An 18,747-nucleotide genomic window follows, 5' to 3' on the forward strand; every position below is an offset into this window, starting at 1 on the left:
TATTTTGCATGTGTAGAAATAATCCATTTAAAAAATATTTCTGACAGCAGTAACTCTTTCATCTGTTCCTTTGGAAGGGAATAAAGCAGAATATATTATTTTCCCCTTTCTTTTGGACTTTGCAGGCAGGAGATAACGTGCACAGCTGTGCACTCAGCACTAAGAGGCGCTAGATCACCGCATCCCCGCTCTTAGGAGCCAGACCTGCAATCCCGGGCCCAGCTGACCTGGGCTGCTAGGGAAAGCCCTGGGGGTGCAAACCTGAGTAAATGCCAGTGTATTTGCTGCCTTCAGAAGCTTGTGAGGTATATGCATGCCACGCTTTAAGTCAATACAATGACTTGGCAAATTCGGGAAGGACATTTTAAGTTTTTAATGGTTCTTCCCTTCTAAGGTGAGGTGCAAATCAACAGAAATTTATCTTGGAAGGATCGAGGGGGCCATTGAACCAGCTGGAGACAAGGTCTCATGGCCTCTGAGGGCTTAGAAGTTGTTTCAAAACAAAACTATGGTTGACTTGCTCAGGCAAAACCAGGCCTTACGTCCTGCTGTTTGGTCTTAACCAGGGAACACTTCAGATTTAAACATCCTGAGGCTTCCAGATTTCTTCATTCCCCTCCTTTATCATGGGCAGCATTTAATCAATAAAGAGTAGGTATTATTATTATTTTTTCAGGTTATTGTGGTTATTTTAGAAACCTGCAGAAAAATCCATGTATTTTTCTCTGGCTTTGTTTTTAAAGATGAAACCTAGGGTCAAAATGATTTCATCGGAAGCAAAATTATTATGGAAGTGAAGTGGAAATTTAATTTGATTTATAAATCCTGCTTATATGCAATGTCACAGAAATCCATCTCTAACATAAATAGAGTTAGAATCATCTGTCCTTGTGACTTGTGGTTTGCTCTGCTGTGGCTAATGCTGTCTGATTAAAAATACACATTATGGCAGGATAGAAATAGCTTTGGTTACAATATGACAGGGAACAAAGCAAAGACATAAATTTACTACATCCACAGCTATTTTATGACCCTAATAAGTCATATTTAACTTTGACCTAAAGTTACTTGGAGAATAAATCATCTTATTTTTTCAACTTCTGCTTTGTGATATGTGGACCTTTTGGTTTGCACAATGAAGAAATCTCGACTAATAATCTATGTGTTTGAAAGATTTATTTTTGCAATTCTGGTATAATAACAGATTTGCCCGTGACCAGTTTTTTACTTTGGCCCTAAAAGTTGGCAAGTATTCCTTTCATTGCAAATTTACACAGCAAAACCATAAGTTCTCCAAGTTCAGATTTGTCGCGGAGAGCTGTCATCCTTAATTATAGTGTTTTGAAGATGACTCTGATATGCACCCTCAAAATTGTAATTATAGAAGATGGCCAAATAACATCCTAACTATATAACAATATAAACTCCAGGAGATGCTATCAATTTTGAGTTAATATTTCAAACTAATGAGATAGGCATTAATCAAATATGAATATCCTGCCATATGCATGTATATTCCTCTTCTTATCTCATCACACACAATGGGATGGTCACCCTTGGTTATAATCCCTTGGCCACCAAGAACTCTGGATTCTATCTCTTGAAAATCGTTTATTTCTGCTCCTTTTCTTTATACCCTACTGCATTCGTTCAGGCTTTTATCATGTTTAGTCTGTGGCTACCTTGACAATTTATGGAGCAAATGAATGACATATGAACATCTTTGTGTCCCATTTATGGTTGTCTTAATTGATGGGTGTGTAAAATATTCTAAATCAATAGGATAGATTATCACCCAGAGGTATAATCCATTTTGCGTAGACAACGTCTTAAAAGAGATCACTGAAAGTTGAAATCTGGATTATCTCTATGCTATTTTTCCTTTTTTTGCCATCTGTGGGAAACTTCAAATATTTGGTGAAATTAATAGTGAACCATAAAAAGGTAAATGATCGAATAAAAAGCCACCAAAATGGCTAAGTTGTATAAGGGGAAAAGTCTGTGTCTTCTCGTTAAAAAAAAAAAAAAAGAACAGGGAGCCTGGGGGCTCAGGGGTTGAGGGGCTGCCTTTGGCCCAGGGCTTGACCCCAGGTCCTGGGATCGAGTCCCGCATCCGGCTCCCCGCAGGGAGCCTGCTTCTCCCTCTGCCTGTGTCTTTGCCTCTCTCTCTCTCTCTCTCTCTCTCTCTCTCTGTCTGTCTCTCATGAATAAATAAATAAAATCTTGGAAAAAAATAGAACAAGCAAAGGCAGTATGGCAGGCTCTGCAGTTGGGCAGGCCCACTGGGCTTTCACAGTTGTTGCATTTCCCAGCAGAGGATAACCTCATCTAAAAACATCATGTGTCTCCTGATTCCCCATAATGCAGAGGGTTTTGTTTCAAGGAATAGTCGCCTCTGAAGGGATCACCACCCAGGAGACAGGTCACAGCATCCCACCTTGTTGTATCTGGTTATCCTGACACTAGTGTCCTCGGTGGGTAGGACCCATGGGACCCAGGATCCTGCTTTCTGTTCTTTGATTCTGAGTCTTGAGGATCTCTGTTCACGGGGAGTCCAGAGCTTTGGACAGGAAGCCCACAGCATGCTGCTGCTCAGCAAATATTGAGGAGAAGCTGGTAGGAGTGCAGTCTGGGCCGGGGGCCAGCTGGGCCCAGCGCTGCAGGTGATAGCTGGGGTGCAGCCCGTGGAGCCCAGGTGAGCAGGTATCTGAGTCCGTGCCGCACAGCAGACCTTGAACTGCTAGGAAGCTACTAGGACCTGGGATTGATGGCAATTTGAGAGCCTAATGAATGTGGGTGATCCGGGAAGGTGTGTGCGAGGCTCTGGGACTTGAGGCTAAGGCTCGGAGCCTGGCCACCAGGCCAGCGCAAGGCACTTGGGGAGCTGTGCGTTCTGGTGCTGGGGACTGTGAACCTTGCAGCACCTGCCGATAACCCAAGGTAGGAAAAAGGTGACATGTTCTAGGAGCTAAAAGAACAGGGAAAGAAAGCCCGGCGGGGGTGTGTGTTTCTGTGGGCTTGAGAGAGGGGAGACGGGGGGCCTGGGGATCCGCTGTGGGCCATCTGCACAGGACCCGACAGGTCGCAGGGCCAGAGTTGGCTTCTGACACAGCAGGGTGGCAGGGGCTTCAATGCTTGGGGTCTGGAGGCTGGTGAGTGAGCGACCCTCCTGGCTTTGTGAGTCAGTGTTCTGTCCTCGTGGAGAAGAACATGGGGGGCGTGCAAGGAGAGAATCGGGGAAAGGGCCGAGCCTCGGCGTGGATGTCAGCAGCGGGGGGATGAGGAACGGGTGGCCCGAGCTGAACTTGCAGGCAAATCTGCAGCATTTCCTGCCCTGCTTGGACGGGCGGTCTTGGAAAGGCAGGACCGAAGGCTCAACCAAAGGCTCAACTGAAGGCTCAACCGAAGACTGGACTGAAGGCTCGACCAAAGGCTCGACCGAAGGCTGGACGAAGGCTGGACTGAACTCAAGCAGCTGGCTGCCTGGGGGTGCCTGTCACGGGCCAGGAGCTGGCACTGCTCTGAAGGCCGGGTACTCCCCATGTCGGCCGTCGTGCCTCAGGCCCAGGAGGTTGCCTTGCCTATGCATTCCATACGACTCCCGGGCTTCTGTTCTCATGCCTTTAACACGTTAACTAGTCAATTCCCTAGTTTCACATATTTTCCCCCCATTTTGTTTTATATTTAAAACGTTTCTGGGGCTCTCTTTATCTTAATTCTCTTAATCTGCTGTGGCTTTGGCTACAATGTTTTATTTCACTATTATATTTTTCCTGGTTTTTATTTGCTTCATTTTACCCTGTTTTCATTGATTATATTACTTTTTTAAAAAAAAATTCTTGGAATCTACTTTTTTATTTTACTTTTTTATGGCTTCAAGTGTGCTTTCATTTCTCTTTGCTTATTACATCTTTTTAGTATCTATCTATCTATCTATCCATCTATCTATCTATCTATCTATCTATCTATCTATGACTGTGCTTTACCATATTAAATGGTCACTATGGTAAATGGTCATTTCATGGATAACTTTTGCATTAGCCCATCTTCTAAATAAGAGCACGACATGTTTATTCTCTGGAGGTTCCAAAACAGACCTGTCCTTTGACAGATGGCCTCTGTTTCAACCCATTTACTTCTGTGCTTCAGGGAGGCAAATAGGAGACTCACAGATCAGCACTTTAGAGCAGAAGCTTGCCTTTACCAGTGACATAAATGAAATGTGGAAATGGTCTATGGGACCTAAGAGATGGCAAGATCTAAAGTCTATGTTCTTTATCATGTACCATCACTAAACATTAGGCAAAATTTGTAAATTTGTAATATATTAATATCATGGTGTGTGAGTAGAATAATCAAAGTCATAGTAATAATAGTAGCACTGGGCATTATTAATTGAGCACTTGCAATGTTCTATATTAAACTGTGGCTTAACATGTTGGTATCATGCTTTATTCTCATAGCATTCCTTAGAGGTGGATATTATTTGGGAAAAAAATATATGTATTTAAAAGTGGAAAAAGTGAAGTTCAGTGAAGAAGAGCATAGACTTTGAAGCCAGGTAGATCTAGATTTGAACCCTGATCCTGACGACTGTTTGCCATGTGATGACCTTGAATGAGTACTCCTATGACACGCATATTATTCTAATCTCTTTGAGTCTCAGTTTCCTCATTTTAAAACTTAGGATTTTAAGAAATGTTTTGCTGGGATGTGCTAAAGATTTAAATGGGCAATGTTTATAGGGCACATGGCTAATGGTAGGTGCTCCTAAACTCCTGGAGGCTTCGCTTAGGGCCATTGCTCGAACCCCCTCACACCCCTTAAGAACTGTCCTCCTGGCATTGTCCTACCACTGTAACAGCCAAGTTTCTAAGAGATGAATCACAGGAGCCTCAAAACTTTGAGAAAATCCCAAGCTTGCTTTCTTTGGAGGCCACAGAGGCTGAGACAAAGGGAGATGACAAAGGAGTACCGTGCTTTGTTCTCAGTCCAGATTTAGAGACCTGAGTTTTATTCATCCTTCCTGACCTGCCTACACAATTAGTTCCTTGGTGTCCTTCTCCAAACAGAAGACATTTCTGGCAGGGAGAGTTCCTAAAGGAATGGGGAAAGAGTCTAAAAATATCTACAAGAAATCTCTCCGGACAAGGCTATTATTGCCATCCTGTTTTATTTCTTTTCCTAAATCTTATAGCTAAAAAAATTCTTAAATTTTGGACAGTACCCAGGAGTTTATGCTGGCCTCCAGCTCACTTCTATAATGTCCTCTTCATCCTGTGTCTATCTATCTCTGTCTTTATGTCCCTACATAAGTCTGTCTGTCCGTCCACCCAACCATCCATCCATCCATCCATCCATCCATCCATCCATCCATCATATGTATGTATATCTATATCTACGTATCTCTGTTTATCCATCATTTATATGAATCATAGGTTATCGGTTCAAATAAGGTAGATATTTATTTGCCTCTCCAATAACTGAACTGGTAGTGGTCCAAGGGTGTAGATCGTCTGTGCTCCATGAGTGATTTTTATCTTATTGACCCTTCTTTTGGAGTGAGGCCTCATTTCCTGGTTAAAAATGGCTCGCCTTCATTACACTTTTTTCCCAGCTTGTTAAAAGGTAAAAAGAATGAATATGGGATGATCTCTTTGCTTTTAAGGGTCTGGCCTGGAAGTTGTATGCATTACTTCTGCTCTCGTCTCACTGACAGGGTCTCAGTCGCATGGCTACATCTAACTACACAGGAGACTGGGAAAATAGTCTTTCACGATAAGCTGTGTATAAATAAATTTTAGAGGATTCTCTGACTAAAAAGGAGAATGGATAGTGACAGTGGAATGGAGGTAATTAATTTTGTCTCCACAACAATAATACAAGGAGGGTAGTCCCACAATAAGGAGGTCACTGCAGTTGATTTTAAAAAGAAAATAGTTGACAATGAGGCTTTCAAAATAGATCTTTGGAATTAGGTTCAGTGGCAAATCCATTAATTCTACTAGCTTGCTAAAAATAACAAAAATGAACAACTATGATTCTCATTACTGAGGCTCCACACGTGCCTAGTTCTATGCTAGGCACATAACATGCCTTATCTCATTTATTTCTTACAACCCTACCCGATGGGGATATTTTTCTCTTCAATTTATAGCTGAGAAAACTGAGGTTTTGAGGGCTTAAGTAACTTGCCCAAGCTGCACACCCAATTAAGTATCAGGGACAGGATTTAATATGTGGCCAAACCCACAGTTTTAACTCCAGCGGTTCAGCCTTTCCAACATATCTTGTTACCCATGCGATTCACTTCCTTTTGCCATAGGATTACAGGAAGATGCTCATATTTTTATTCTCTTGTTCTGAAGACACATAATAGATGGACTCAAATTGTGATCGACTCCAGCAGAAAGGAATCCTGGGATTCATGGCTGGTGGGCTCGTTACTTTCTGCTTTCCCTTCTAGATCCCTTCTCTCCCCTTCACCGGCCTGCTCTGAGCCTCAGGAAGGAGCTTCAGAGTTGCCACCACACAGATGCCTTTGCCTTCTGCCTTCAGTCAGAGGGAGGCCCAGGGGGAAATCTGAGTGAGGCGGGAGAGAGAGGCTACTTGCTTTTTCTGCTCCCTTCAAGCTGAGGTGCAGTTGGGTCCGCTGCTGAGCTCCTCTCAGACCCTTCCCATGGCCACCTCTTCCATTAGGCTCTGTCCTACGGTACCTTCCTCAAGATTGTTAGCTTCGTTGTTGCCCACCCCCGGTGTTTTCACCAAGCTTGGTTTGCCAAATGTCATCCCCGCATCTGTAGATTATCCTTTCCTTAATGCTCCTCAGCTAAACTCTGGGCATCCACGTTTCCTGCTATCATCTTAAAAGATGCATTGGGTCATCCTTATGAGTTTAAAAAGAATGATTATTAGACAACTCATGACTCTTTAGCATTATAGTACCTTATAAAAATGGGACGTCTGCTTCATTTCATGACCATGAACTTCAAAACACTGCAGAAAATCTTTGTAGGTAGCAACTAGGTAGGGGTGGCAATTTCACTAAGCTCATAATAAGAAAAACAGAGTAATTTTTATTGAATGCATAATCTTCAGTGATGACTGACTCTTCAGTAGCCTGTCCATGTCTAAACATCCTTGGATCCCATCTGGGATCTAGGCCTATTAGAGTAGGAGCGCCCTCTTATTAACGATTTATAATGGACAATTTTGACCAACTAATTATATTTCTCAATTCCCCTCACCATGTGAATCTGCCTCATATATTTTTCTCACCAAGTGACTAAATATCCATGTTATCCAAGAAAAATAATCAACTCAGTTCCTTTTCAGTACTGTTGTTCACTAACTGTCCTTAGTCTCTGACCTTCCAGAGAGCCCTAGCTGAAAGCTGGCTAAATCTCTCATAATGAAGAATACTTTAGCAAATCTACATCTTAGCTGGAAAGTCCTCAAGTTTTATATCATCTTTTCTTTTCAATAAGTCACTTTCATCCCACTATTTTCTATAACACCCCACTTCCTTTTTTAAAAAAATTACATTCTTTACTTAATGGTGGCTCCATCCAAAACAATGTAATACTCTTTTTGATCTTCTTTTTATTTTCTTATTTATTGACTCTAGATAGGAAATGTTTGCGGACCAAATTTTGTGCACTCAAAATTGATCCTAAATCACAAATTTTCTCAGAGTTCAGTGATAATAATTAATAATAATAATAATAATAAACAACTACCAGTTATTAATTCCTATTGTGCGTCATATCGTGTTCTAGACTTATATATCATCTCATGTAATCTTTACAACAACACTAGAAACATAATTATACCCAATACAAATAAGGCAACTGAATCTTAAAGAGTTTACACTATTTGTCCAAGTTAAATTAATTTCTTAGTGGAGACACCAGGATTGAATTTGGAATCTTATTCAGAAAACCTTTGGTTGTAAAAATAAACAAGTGGGGCTACATCAAACCACAAACTTCCGCATAGTAAAGGAATCCATCAACCAAAATGATAAGGCAACGTACCAAATGAGAGAATATATTTGCAGATTATATATCTGATAGAGGACTAATATCCAAAAATATAAAGAATTCATACAACTAAATAGCAAAAAGACAATCGACCCAATTGAAAAATAGGCAGATGATCTGAATAGATTTTTTTTCCAAAGAACACGTACCAGTACATGAAAAGGTGCTCAACATTACTGTCAGGAAAATGCAAATAAACAACCCGATGAGATATCACCTTATCCCTGTTAGAAGTCCTATAATCAGAAACACAGGAAATAACAAGTGTTAGAGAGAATTGGTGCAGCCACTGTGGAAGACAGCATGGAGGTTCCTCACAAAATTGAAAATAGAACCATAATATCATCCAGCAATTTCACTTCTGGGTGTTTATCTAACGAAAACAAAAGCATTAACTCAAAAAGGTATATGCATCCCTATATTCACTGCAGCCATATTTTCAATAGGCAAGATATGGAAATGACCTCAGCGTTCATTATTGGATGAATGGATGAAGAAACTGCGATGTTCATATAGAAATATATTTATTTTATATGTATATATATATATATGTAAAAATATATGTTATTCAGCCTGAAGAAAGAATGAAATGTTGTCATTTTTGACAACATGGATGGACTTGAAGGCATCATGCTAATAAGTGAAGTAAGCCAGCCAGCCAGCCAAACACTGCATGACCTTATTCATTTGTGGAATCTAAAGAAAAAAAAAATTCTTAGATACAAAGAACAGATCGGTGGTTGCCAAAGGTGGGGACGTGGACAGACAGGCAGGATAGGTGGAGCGGGTCAAAAGGTACAAATTTCCAGTTATAAAATAAACAAACGCTGGGGCTGTAATGTGTGGTGTAATAACTATCGCTAACAATGCTGCATTGTGGGTTTGAAAGCTTCCAAAAGAGTAGGTCTTAAAAGTTCTCATTACTAGAAAAAAATGTGCTACTCCACGTGGTGACGGACGTCAAGCAGACTTACCGCAGTGATCATTTTGCAACATATACAAATATTGAATCGTTATATTGTGCCCCGTAGACTGGAAAAATGTTATATGTCAATTTGAGTTTTAAAAATACCCTTTAATCACTGCATTCTAAAAATCAGTTTATGCAGAGAATTTTGTGACACAGCAGACAGCAGTCTTAGTGTATTAATTAAAACAGTCTTCTGGCTTGTAGCTCAGCTCCCAATACTATCTTTTTTTTTTTTTTAAACCTAGTGACTTGATGTCACTTTTTTATGATTTGATATTAATTTTAAAGGAAAGAGAAAATACAGAGAGGATGGCCTTCTGCATAGAAAAGAGAATAATATATCCCCGTGATCATCCACTTTGATGATACGGCTTTATTATAAAAAAATCAAAATTGGCCCCTGTGAGAAATTTTTCTTTATAGCGACACTGAAAAGAGGCGACTGGGCGTTAATTACCCCAAACCCAAATCACTGTCTTTGGCAGGCATTTTTTTTAAGACCCCAAAGTCAGTGTTTTAGAATTACACAAACCAAGTCAACTGGTTTACAGTTTATCCTTCCTGCCAGGGATGCAGGGAAACCGTGTTCGTTGGAGGGGGTGCTGGCTGGTGCTGCCCAGGTGTGGCTACACCTGCTCTGGATGCTCCCCAGCCCAGGTGCTTGGGGCCGACCCCAGCCAGGAGCTTGATGGAGTCTGTTCGCGTCCCAGCAACAACCCAGGGCTGATTCCCCATGTGAGCTCAGGCGGCCCGTCCCTGGGTGTCCTAGGCCCCATTTTGGGGGAATCTGGCAGCCACAGACACCTCTCAGCAGCCATCAAACTCTTGGTGTCACCCCGCCCTCTGCTCTCGCCTCCCACCCCTGGTGCTGCACAGCCCAGGCCTCCTGGTCTGCATCGGGGCACAGCTCCCAGGGGTGCACCCTTTGCTCCCCATCAGGTGGCCATTGCAAGGGGCTGAGGGGGCACCTCCTGGCCCTCATGCCTCAGTCCCCAAGGGGCCGGTGCTCTACCATCACATGGCATCAGCTGTAGACTCACCTGCCCCAGGTGCATTCTGGTTTGGGCCTTGGCTGACCTGTCCTTTAGGATCAGCACTCACTGTGAGCAGTGGCCACTTGGAATCTAGCTCTGTGTTTGCCACTGACCTTACGGAGTGTGTGTGGTGCACCTCGCAGGGCCCTGGGCCCCAGACCCACCACCGGGCTCCCCGTGCACTGGGGCCCAGCGTGGCCTGAGAACACAGAGGCTGCAATACCCATTTTTTGTCTGGGAGAATTGAAGAAGCTTCATCCGTAAGCTAATATTTCAGTCGGGTGTGGAAGGATGCTTAGGAGTTTTCCAGGAGAGGGTGGGAAGGAGCCGGACGGAGCTTTGGGCCTAGGTACGAACAGACGCAAAGACCTATTATCCCATAGAAGACCCTGTCACGTCCGCAAGAAGGAGATAGATTCAGAGCATGTGGAATACAAGGTGTTAAAGGTCAGGGTTGGGAGGGCTGGTGCCTCCAGATCCTGGAGGGTTTTGTCGACCATGCTGCGGAGTCTGCGTGTCATCCCAGTCGTGGGCAGAGACACCGACAGCAGTGTAGGATGTTCAGTAAAAGAGAGAGAAATAGACGGCAGGGAGGTAGCGGAAGGGAGAGGCCAAAGGAGCCTGCCTGAAGCCAGCAGGGAGGATGAAACCTTGTACTACTTGAGTAAAGAGCCGCTTCTGTGACGGCATTTATTTGGAGACTATCTTTTACCGGTTAATGAAGAAGCAAGGGTGTTATTTCTTATCGTAGCCAGATCACCTAAAGCATCTGGAAGGCATCGCATTTCAGCTACTAGGCCAAGAAAGGCTTTGTTTCAGCTGAGGGGCTGGCATAGAATTACATTTAGGGCTCAGTCCTAGCTACTGTTTTGAAATGTGTTTAGGACATTCCTCAAGTCTTGAATTTTTAATTCAAATTTTATCTTATGATATCATCATATGGATCTTTTATTGGGGGCGACTTTCTTAAGAGGAAGAAGTAGTTGCACGGATAAATGTGAATAAAAATGAAGACAAGATAGAGTGTAATATGCATGAGTAGCATACGATACGCTTATATGTATACATGCATTAAAAGTTGCGTTTGGTGTTGGTTAATGAGAACATTTTTCTTCTAGTTCTTCTGGACCTCTCAGAAATTTCAGGTCAATAGTTTCCAAACATCGGAGTTCCACGTGGATTCCTGGAGCCTGGATAGCAGCATGGAGGTCCTTCAGCCCGGAGGCGGCTTCAGTCTGCACGTGTGATTTTGAGTAATTCTTCAGACACAACACTTAAGTGTTTTTATTTGTTTGTTTTGGTTTTGGAAGATGGTGTTTGGAAACACTTGATCTACAGCTCTTCAGAGAAATTCGGAAGAGTATGATCCAAGCTGGCTGATGGCAATCTTAAGGTTTCCTTGACTTATTGGTGAAATAGATTGCTTACACTGTGGCCAGGTATCTTACGTACGTTTCTTCCAGGGCTCCAACCCAAAATACCATGCAGAATCTGATAGGAAGTTTTGCTGAACATAGTTCTTCTTTTTTTGAATCGAAGGAAGGGATGACCACGAAAGTCGTGTACATGTGATATTTGGTAGGCTTATTGCCCTAAATGATTTCCTTCCTTCAGTTTCTCTATGTGCTCGGTTACCTACTCTTTTACGTAAAGATAACAAATGAATCATTACACCCCTAATCTTGGTGATTAGGTTAGTTGCACCTTGTTACATATGCGTTTACATCTTATCCCAATATCTCTTTAGTAGTGTTTTTGATGGTTCGAAATTTACATTCATTTGTGTGATCTTTTGTTTAACATCTATCTCCTCCAAAAGATTTCACATTCCCTCATGGACAGGGAGCCTTTTTGTTTGTTTGTTTGTTGTTCATATCTCTAAGAGCTCAGTGCCTAACCCAGAGCGGAGGCTCAAAGCTGTGCTGAATGTGGGAATAAATGAATGGACATGAGTATGAGTGGGTATGGTTGCACGCTTTTGCACATTCACAGATGAAGAATGATGGGTACGTGTCTGGTCGTCCCAATCAGCAAGGGGCTGATACCTTTTCTCATCTTACTCTTGTTCCGTGAAGGTGTGAGGAGTCTCTTTTTGGTGATTCAAGTGGGGAAAGAGTATGTGGACTGTCTTATCTTTGTCTGAGGAGCTTGTTACATTTGAAATAAAGCAGCTTGTTCACATGACACAGCTCGCTGCTCAGAATCTTAGGGTGGGAAGAATTTGAGAGTAGAGTTAATTTCATGTGTCGAAGTTTATAATGAATGAAGTCTTCTCCTGGAATATGCAGGGTATTTGAAATAACCAAATAAGGCATGACCCTGGCATAACGAAAGAACCGGGGGGGGGGGGGGATTCCTTAGCTGCTCTGCACATTCATTTTGCTTAGAGTCATTGCAGTGAAAGCTTTCATGCTCTTTACTTTCTTGGGCACCCGTCAACAATCAATCCCAGTCATAGGCTGTCCTGTTCCTCGGACTAGGATTTATCGGGACCATGTTTTCACTGATAAATCCTATCAGTGTGTGGGCAGCATGGGGGGCACAATGGAGCGAGTGCAGCTTTAACAGGCAGCACCACCTGCATTCAAGATGTGGCCAGGCTTTGTATTGATTAACTGACAGGTGCTGGGCATGTTCCTTATTCTCTTCCAACTTTACTTTCTTTATTTGAAAAAATGAAATAATAATGCTTACTTTGCACTGATGATTAAAAGAGCTGATGCACCCAAAACATTACTATTATCATTAATTCCAGGATTGTATTAATTTTCTTAAAAAATTCTGAATCAATTGAAAAATACATTAGAAATATTTCTGTAGGCATCCTGGAAGTTTTGGTAAACTCCACCGAGTAATAGAAAGATTAATTTCTTCTTGCATGGAACTGAATGGTAGACCCATTTTTTTTTTTTTTAAGATTTTATATATTCATTCATGAGAGACACAGAGAGAGAGAGGCAGAGACACAGGCAAAGGGAGAAGCAAACTCCATGCAGGGAGCCTGATGCAGGACTCGATCCCAGGACCCCAGGGTCATGCCCTGGGATGAAGGCAGATGCTCAATCCCTGAGCCCTGCCACCTGGAGGCTCCTAGGCTTACATTTCAAAAGTTAATAAACTCACATGTGATACTTTTAGCCAAATACCAACCTGGAAAGATGGTTCCCTAAGAATGTCAATACTTCCAAAACTACAGTCCCTTTTTTTGGACACACCAGTGTTTTTATAAAGCAAGTGATGATTAGAATAATTAGAAATCAAGTACTAACTTTTGCTGGAAGGCTGTGGGGCAGGAGACCTTTGTATAGGGAGGCAAGGTGCTCAGCTGGGCAGGTGGAGGCCTCAGGACCCGAGGAATCTAATTTTCCTGCGAGGCCTATGGGCTGGGCTGGGCTCCTTGACCTGCTGCTGCTGCTGCTGCTTGGGAGAGGAGGGGGCAGTGATTCCCTCATCCTGCCCAGAGAGGTCACGCTCTTGGGTCAGCGCAGGGGGGGACGCGGGACGTGGTGGGACGGTGGGATGCGGTGGGATGTGGTGGGACACAGTGGGACGCTGTGGGTCTCCGTGGGACGCGGTGGGACACCATAGGATGCCGTGGGATGCAGTGGGACACTGTGGGACATGGTGGGACGCCGGAGATGACCCCACTGTTTGTGCTCCTTGCAAGGGGAGGCTGCAGGCCGGGGGGGGGGGTGGCGGGTGAGCAGCGGAGGGCCACGCCGGGGCCTGGTGTCGGGCACGGGGTGTCCCTCAGCTCTGGGTGGGCCCCTGGGCGCCCGGGGGCAGCTGCGGCTCCGGGAGCAGGGGCAGCTCTGCTGACACGGGGCTGCTCCAGCACCACCCAGGGTGCGGGGCGGGTGTGGCCGGTGTCGGGGCCAGTCCCTGCGGGTCGGAGCCGGCGTCCCTTCCGCGCCTGCACCGAGTTCTGGGCACCTGCGGGGGTGACCCGGGCGGCCGAGGGGCGGGGAAGCCGGGCCGCTGTGGCTTCTCTGAGGGCCCCCTGCGACCTTCGTGCTGTTGGGGGTCGTGGAAGGGCGGAGCCGGCCTGGGGAGGTGCTGCCCCTCCACGGCCAGAGCCCGGAGCCGGCTCCTCAGGCGCGGCAACGGGAAAACAGCACCTGCCGCTGCTGGCTCCCAGAATTTCCTGTTCTGTTCGGGGCTTCGGTGGCCTTGGCGGTCACCGTGTCTTCTGCGGCCAAGCCCCCCCCCCCCGCCCCCGCCCCCGGAGTGTGACCGCCTCGGGGAGCCACGGTGTCCCCTGGAGCCCGCGCCAGCCTTCGCTGTACTTTGTAACATGTACATCAGGCTGACACCTCTGATGCTGATGAAGATGACACAGATTTTATAAGGTAAACTGAAGCACCACGAAAACGCAGAATTAAAGGCCCGGGTGCACCGACACTGAGAGCCCCCCAACCTCAGAGGCCTCCCTCAGTGGCGGCCCATCCCTGCGGCCCATCCCCAGTGGCACATCCTGGTGGCCCATCCCCAGTGGCCCATCCAGGCAGCACATTCTGCAGTCCATCCTGGCACCCATCCCGCAGCCCATCCCAGCGGCCCATCCCCATGGCACATCCCCGGTGGCCCATCCCTGAGGCCCATTCCCGGGGGCTCATCCCTGTGGCACATCCCGGCACCCAGCCCCCCCGCACATCCCCAGACCCATCCCCGAGCCCATCCCAGGGGCCCATTCCAAGGCCCATCCTGGCGGCCCATCCCAGAGGCGAATCCCCACGGCCCATCCCAGCACCCCAACCTGCAGCCCATCCCTGGGCCCATCCTGGCACCCACCCCAGTGGCCCATCCGGGTGCCCCACCCTGGGGCCCATCCCAGCGCCCCCAGGGGGCAGGCCCGTCTGTGACATGACTCCTTGGGCCTCCTCTATCCTTCTCTGCACCCCCTCCCCTTCTTGCCGCTCTACCTTGGCGCTCCTTTGTTGCGCGTTTACATAAAAATCCACTGTAACTTTCCTAAAAACGAAGACTTTTAGACTTTTTGAAAGGCATCTTTGAGTTTCCTACCATGCGCAGCACCAACAGGGATCCAGGAAGGGGATGCTCTGTCCCAGGCTGGGTGATTCATCAACACTTGGTTCCACGGCCTCTCTGTGCCCGCCATGGTCACTCGGTGTCAGGAGCCAGTGTGGACAGGCCTCCACGGCCTCTGCCCTTGACGGGGAACAGTCTCCTTCCCTCTCTGTGGCTCTGCTTGGGGCAATCTGGTAGGAGATGGTGAGGCTGGACTCAGGAAGGAGAACACAGTAGTGAGAAGAGGTGCCGTGGCCTTGCGGGAAGGGCAAACATTGCCCCCCTTCTTGAGTTCATAGTAGACTTGTATTTTTAAATTATTATTATTATTTTTAAAGATTTTATTTATTCCTGAGAGAGACAGAGAGAAAGAGGCAGAGAAAGGGCAGAGGGAGAAGCAGGCTCCATGCAGGGAGCCCGATGTGGGACTCCATCCCGGGACCCTGGGTCATGCCCTGAGCCGAAAGCAGGTGCCCACCACTGAGCCCTGCCAGGGGCCCCCATAGTAAAGTTCTAGAAGTGAAAACTGGCGGTGCAGTGAGGCCCCTGCTGGCGTCCCATCCCCATTCTGCTTCCTTCGTGGGTGGCCTTGGAATTGTTGCCTGGGCCTGGTGTCACTGAGGCTGACCTCGGGCTAGTGCTGGGGTCTGTCCCCCGGGAGGTGAGGTTGGCTGCCTCGCTCATGTGTGTGCTTCCTCGGTGCCAGGGCCTATTCACTTGCTCACCGCCGCCAGCTGCTGCTGGCTTTACACGCAGGACTCCAAGGGGTCATGTCAGCACCGTGGGGACCTCGGGGCAGACAGTCCTGGCTGCCTGTCGGCCAATGGTTCCCTCTCCCAGATGGCCGAGCTGCCTGCGGCCCTGGGAACAACTGCAAAGGGTGTTCTGGAACCTTCCATACCTGGACTTACTGTGACAAGTTGTGGGCTGTCCCCTCCGGCTGCAGTCTTCCGTTTGCTGTCACCAAGCCTCGCTATGTGGGACAATAGGTGAAGGGAAAGAGGAATGAGCTCCCCTCTCTGGCCTCCTGGTTGTGGGGTTACTTAGACCTGAGGGGAGAACGGCGTGCAGTCTCTTGTGGGTTAAGCTCTCCTGCCTAGAACTGTTCCCTCCAATACTAACAAACTGGATTTTCTTCCCCCTCCCCACTCTTTCTTGTTAATAGGGTGCTGAGAAAATTTTGTCAATGAATGAATCAGGAGAACTGCAAGACCTCTTAACCAAAATTGAGGTAATTGTGCTTTTGGCAACTTATTTTTAGTAATCAAAATGTTAAACACGTTCTGATTGTAACTGAGTTTTCCTCATTGAATTTTTCTCATGAACACGTCACAGGATACGTGTGGCAGTTTTAATTTGAGATCCCCTGCTGTTAGATTTGCTCGGGCCGGAGTGACTTGAGGCTTCACTTCTACCCACCTCCTACTGTTGGGCAGGAAGTCTCGTCAGCTTTATTAGAGTCTGATTCTTGGCAATAGAGGTGACGATGAGGGCTTTCAGGAGCAGGCCATTGTCTTGAAGCACGTTTACGATTTTTCATTTAAATTATTTTTTCCCGTGGACCAGCTTATCATTTCCAAAGATTACGGAGAAATTATTTCTCCAAAAGTGCACACTTTAATTTTGTCCCAATGCTTGTAAGTGGAGCATCAGAGCGGTGCTTGGCTCACATCCATAATACAGCACATCAGTATGGGACCAGGAAGCCCTCTGCTAAGCTGTCTCATCAGCCTGGTTCGATGGGTAGAACATATATTTTCATATATTTTCTTGCCCAAACTGGGACGTTTTGACAGTGAAAAGGATATATTAATAATTGTTCTGGGCCCGCGCAGGGGAACCGGGACATTCCCAGGTGATATGGTCACCTGGTGTCTGTAGGCCACTACCGGTTCCTCTTGCTTCGGTCTCCTTTACCGGCCACGTGTCTGATTCTCTACTATCTTTTGTGCCCACTTGACGGAGAGAACCATGTGTGGCCTCTTCCTACCGTTCCTTTGTGTCTGGCTGGAATGCTCTTGGTCCAGTTCCTCGTTTCCTCCCGTGATCTTCGAGACCCGTGTGGGGGATCCCTTCTTCCCCAGATCATTCCTGGTCTCTCTCATCTTGGAATTCCTATAGCCTTCTTTTTTTTGTTGGGTGCTTATCCAAGTCTTTTGACGTTTGTATTACTTTTCTTTGGTTGTTTGACTGATGTCCCAAATGAGCTATGTGCTCCTTGATTTTAGGAATCACGTTTTATTCATATTGTGATCTTTCCCAGAAGGACCAAACACAGTGATGACGTGTACTTCATAGTCTGAAGCTCCTTTCAGCTTGAAAATCTGGATGGTTGCATTTATTTATTCTTTCCTTTTGTCTCTATATTTGACTCCAACCCTGTAAAACCAGTAATTTGGCATATCTTTTTATTTAAATGGTTTAGCTTGGTTGATGCATATCATTATTTTCTGTGTACATTTTTTAATGTATATAATGCTGTTATGCATTGTGCCTAGTCTCGTTGCAGAGTGTTTTCACTAGTGCTGTGTTTCCAAGGACGATCTATGTTGCTATGCGAACATTTAATCCACGTCTTCTAACTACCTCATGATGGGAATATTTTATATCTGTATTGTCCAAAGTAGGAACCACAGGCTAGATGAGCTACTGAGCACATCATAGCCACTATGACAGTGAATGATAGTGTGACTGATACACTGGATTTTTAATTTTATATGATTTTACTTGATTTAAAATTAAATGTGAATAGTCCCATGTGGCCAGTGGATGGTGCAGCTCCATGGTGACCACCCACTATTTTTTATCTGCCTACTTTCCCACTGATGGACACCCAGCTGTCCTACTACACCCTTCTCAAACAGTGCAGCCAGGAACAACCTTGAACACATTCCCTTAAGGATTTCTCTGGGAGTAGACATTGCTTAAGCATACACTTAATTTTCTAGGTAGAGGGGTTTCTGAAATGGTTGCACCTTGCGAATGCTCCCTTTTGTAGAGAAAGAAATTCGGTGTGTTCCCACATTCTTTTGTTTGTTCGTTTCTGCATTCTTGACTATTTTACCTTGTTTTCTAAGGTTCTGTTCTCTAATTTTTGCTAGCGTAGTAGGTGTAAAGACATATTGCCTTATGGGTTTAATTTACATTTTTCCGATGACCACTGAATTTGGTATCTCATTTGTGATTGTTAGATTTTAATTTTTTGTGTGTAAATTGTGTATTCTTATACCTCACATCAGAAAAGTCTTGGAATTGTCTTTTGTTTTTCTTGGTTGGTTTTCAGAAGCTCCTGCTGTATTCTAAATATTAGCTTTTTGTTTGTTTTAGTCATTGTCAATATTTCTTTTCCTTTTTTCAGTTTCTTTCAGGATGGCCTTTACCCAACAGAAATCCTCTGATATCATCAAATTGATCATTCTGCCTCATAATGAAGTAACCTTTCATCTTAAGGTCACATAGATAGTATCCTGCATTCCTTTCTATTAACTTTATAACGTTTCACATCTAGGTCTTTATATAGAATGCACTTTTTTTTTTCTTACTTATGATGAGATAGCTTCCCCAAATCACCTATTAAATAATCTATCTTTTTATTGCTTTGTTGTGCCAATTTTATATCATAGTAAATCCCCATATATACTTGGGCCTTGGTTTGAGCTCTCTGGTCAATTCC

The 18,747-nt window shown here is 45.1% G+C and overlaps 1 protein-coding gene across 1 annotated transcript in view; it reads left to right on the top strand.

The window, feature by feature from the left end:
- GRXCR1 (glutaredoxin and cysteine rich domain containing 1) overlaps positions 1 to 18,747 on the top strand; it is a 115,250-nt gene that overhangs the window by 89,020 nt on the left and 7,483 nt on the right. The window contains exon 3 of the mRNA XM_025451021.3: positions 16,240 to 16,305. Coding sequence (XP_025306806.3) covers positions 16,240 to 16,305 — 66 coding nt within the window. The remainder of the gene's footprint in view (positions 1 to 16,239; positions 16,306 to 18,747) is intronic.

Source organism: Canis lupus, chromosome 13 (assembly GCF_003254725.2).
Source record: "Canis lupus dingo isolate Sandy chromosome 13, ASM325472v2, whole genome shotgun sequence".
Taxonomy (NCBI): Eukaryota; Metazoa; Chordata; class Mammalia; order Carnivora; family Canidae; genus Canis; species Canis lupus.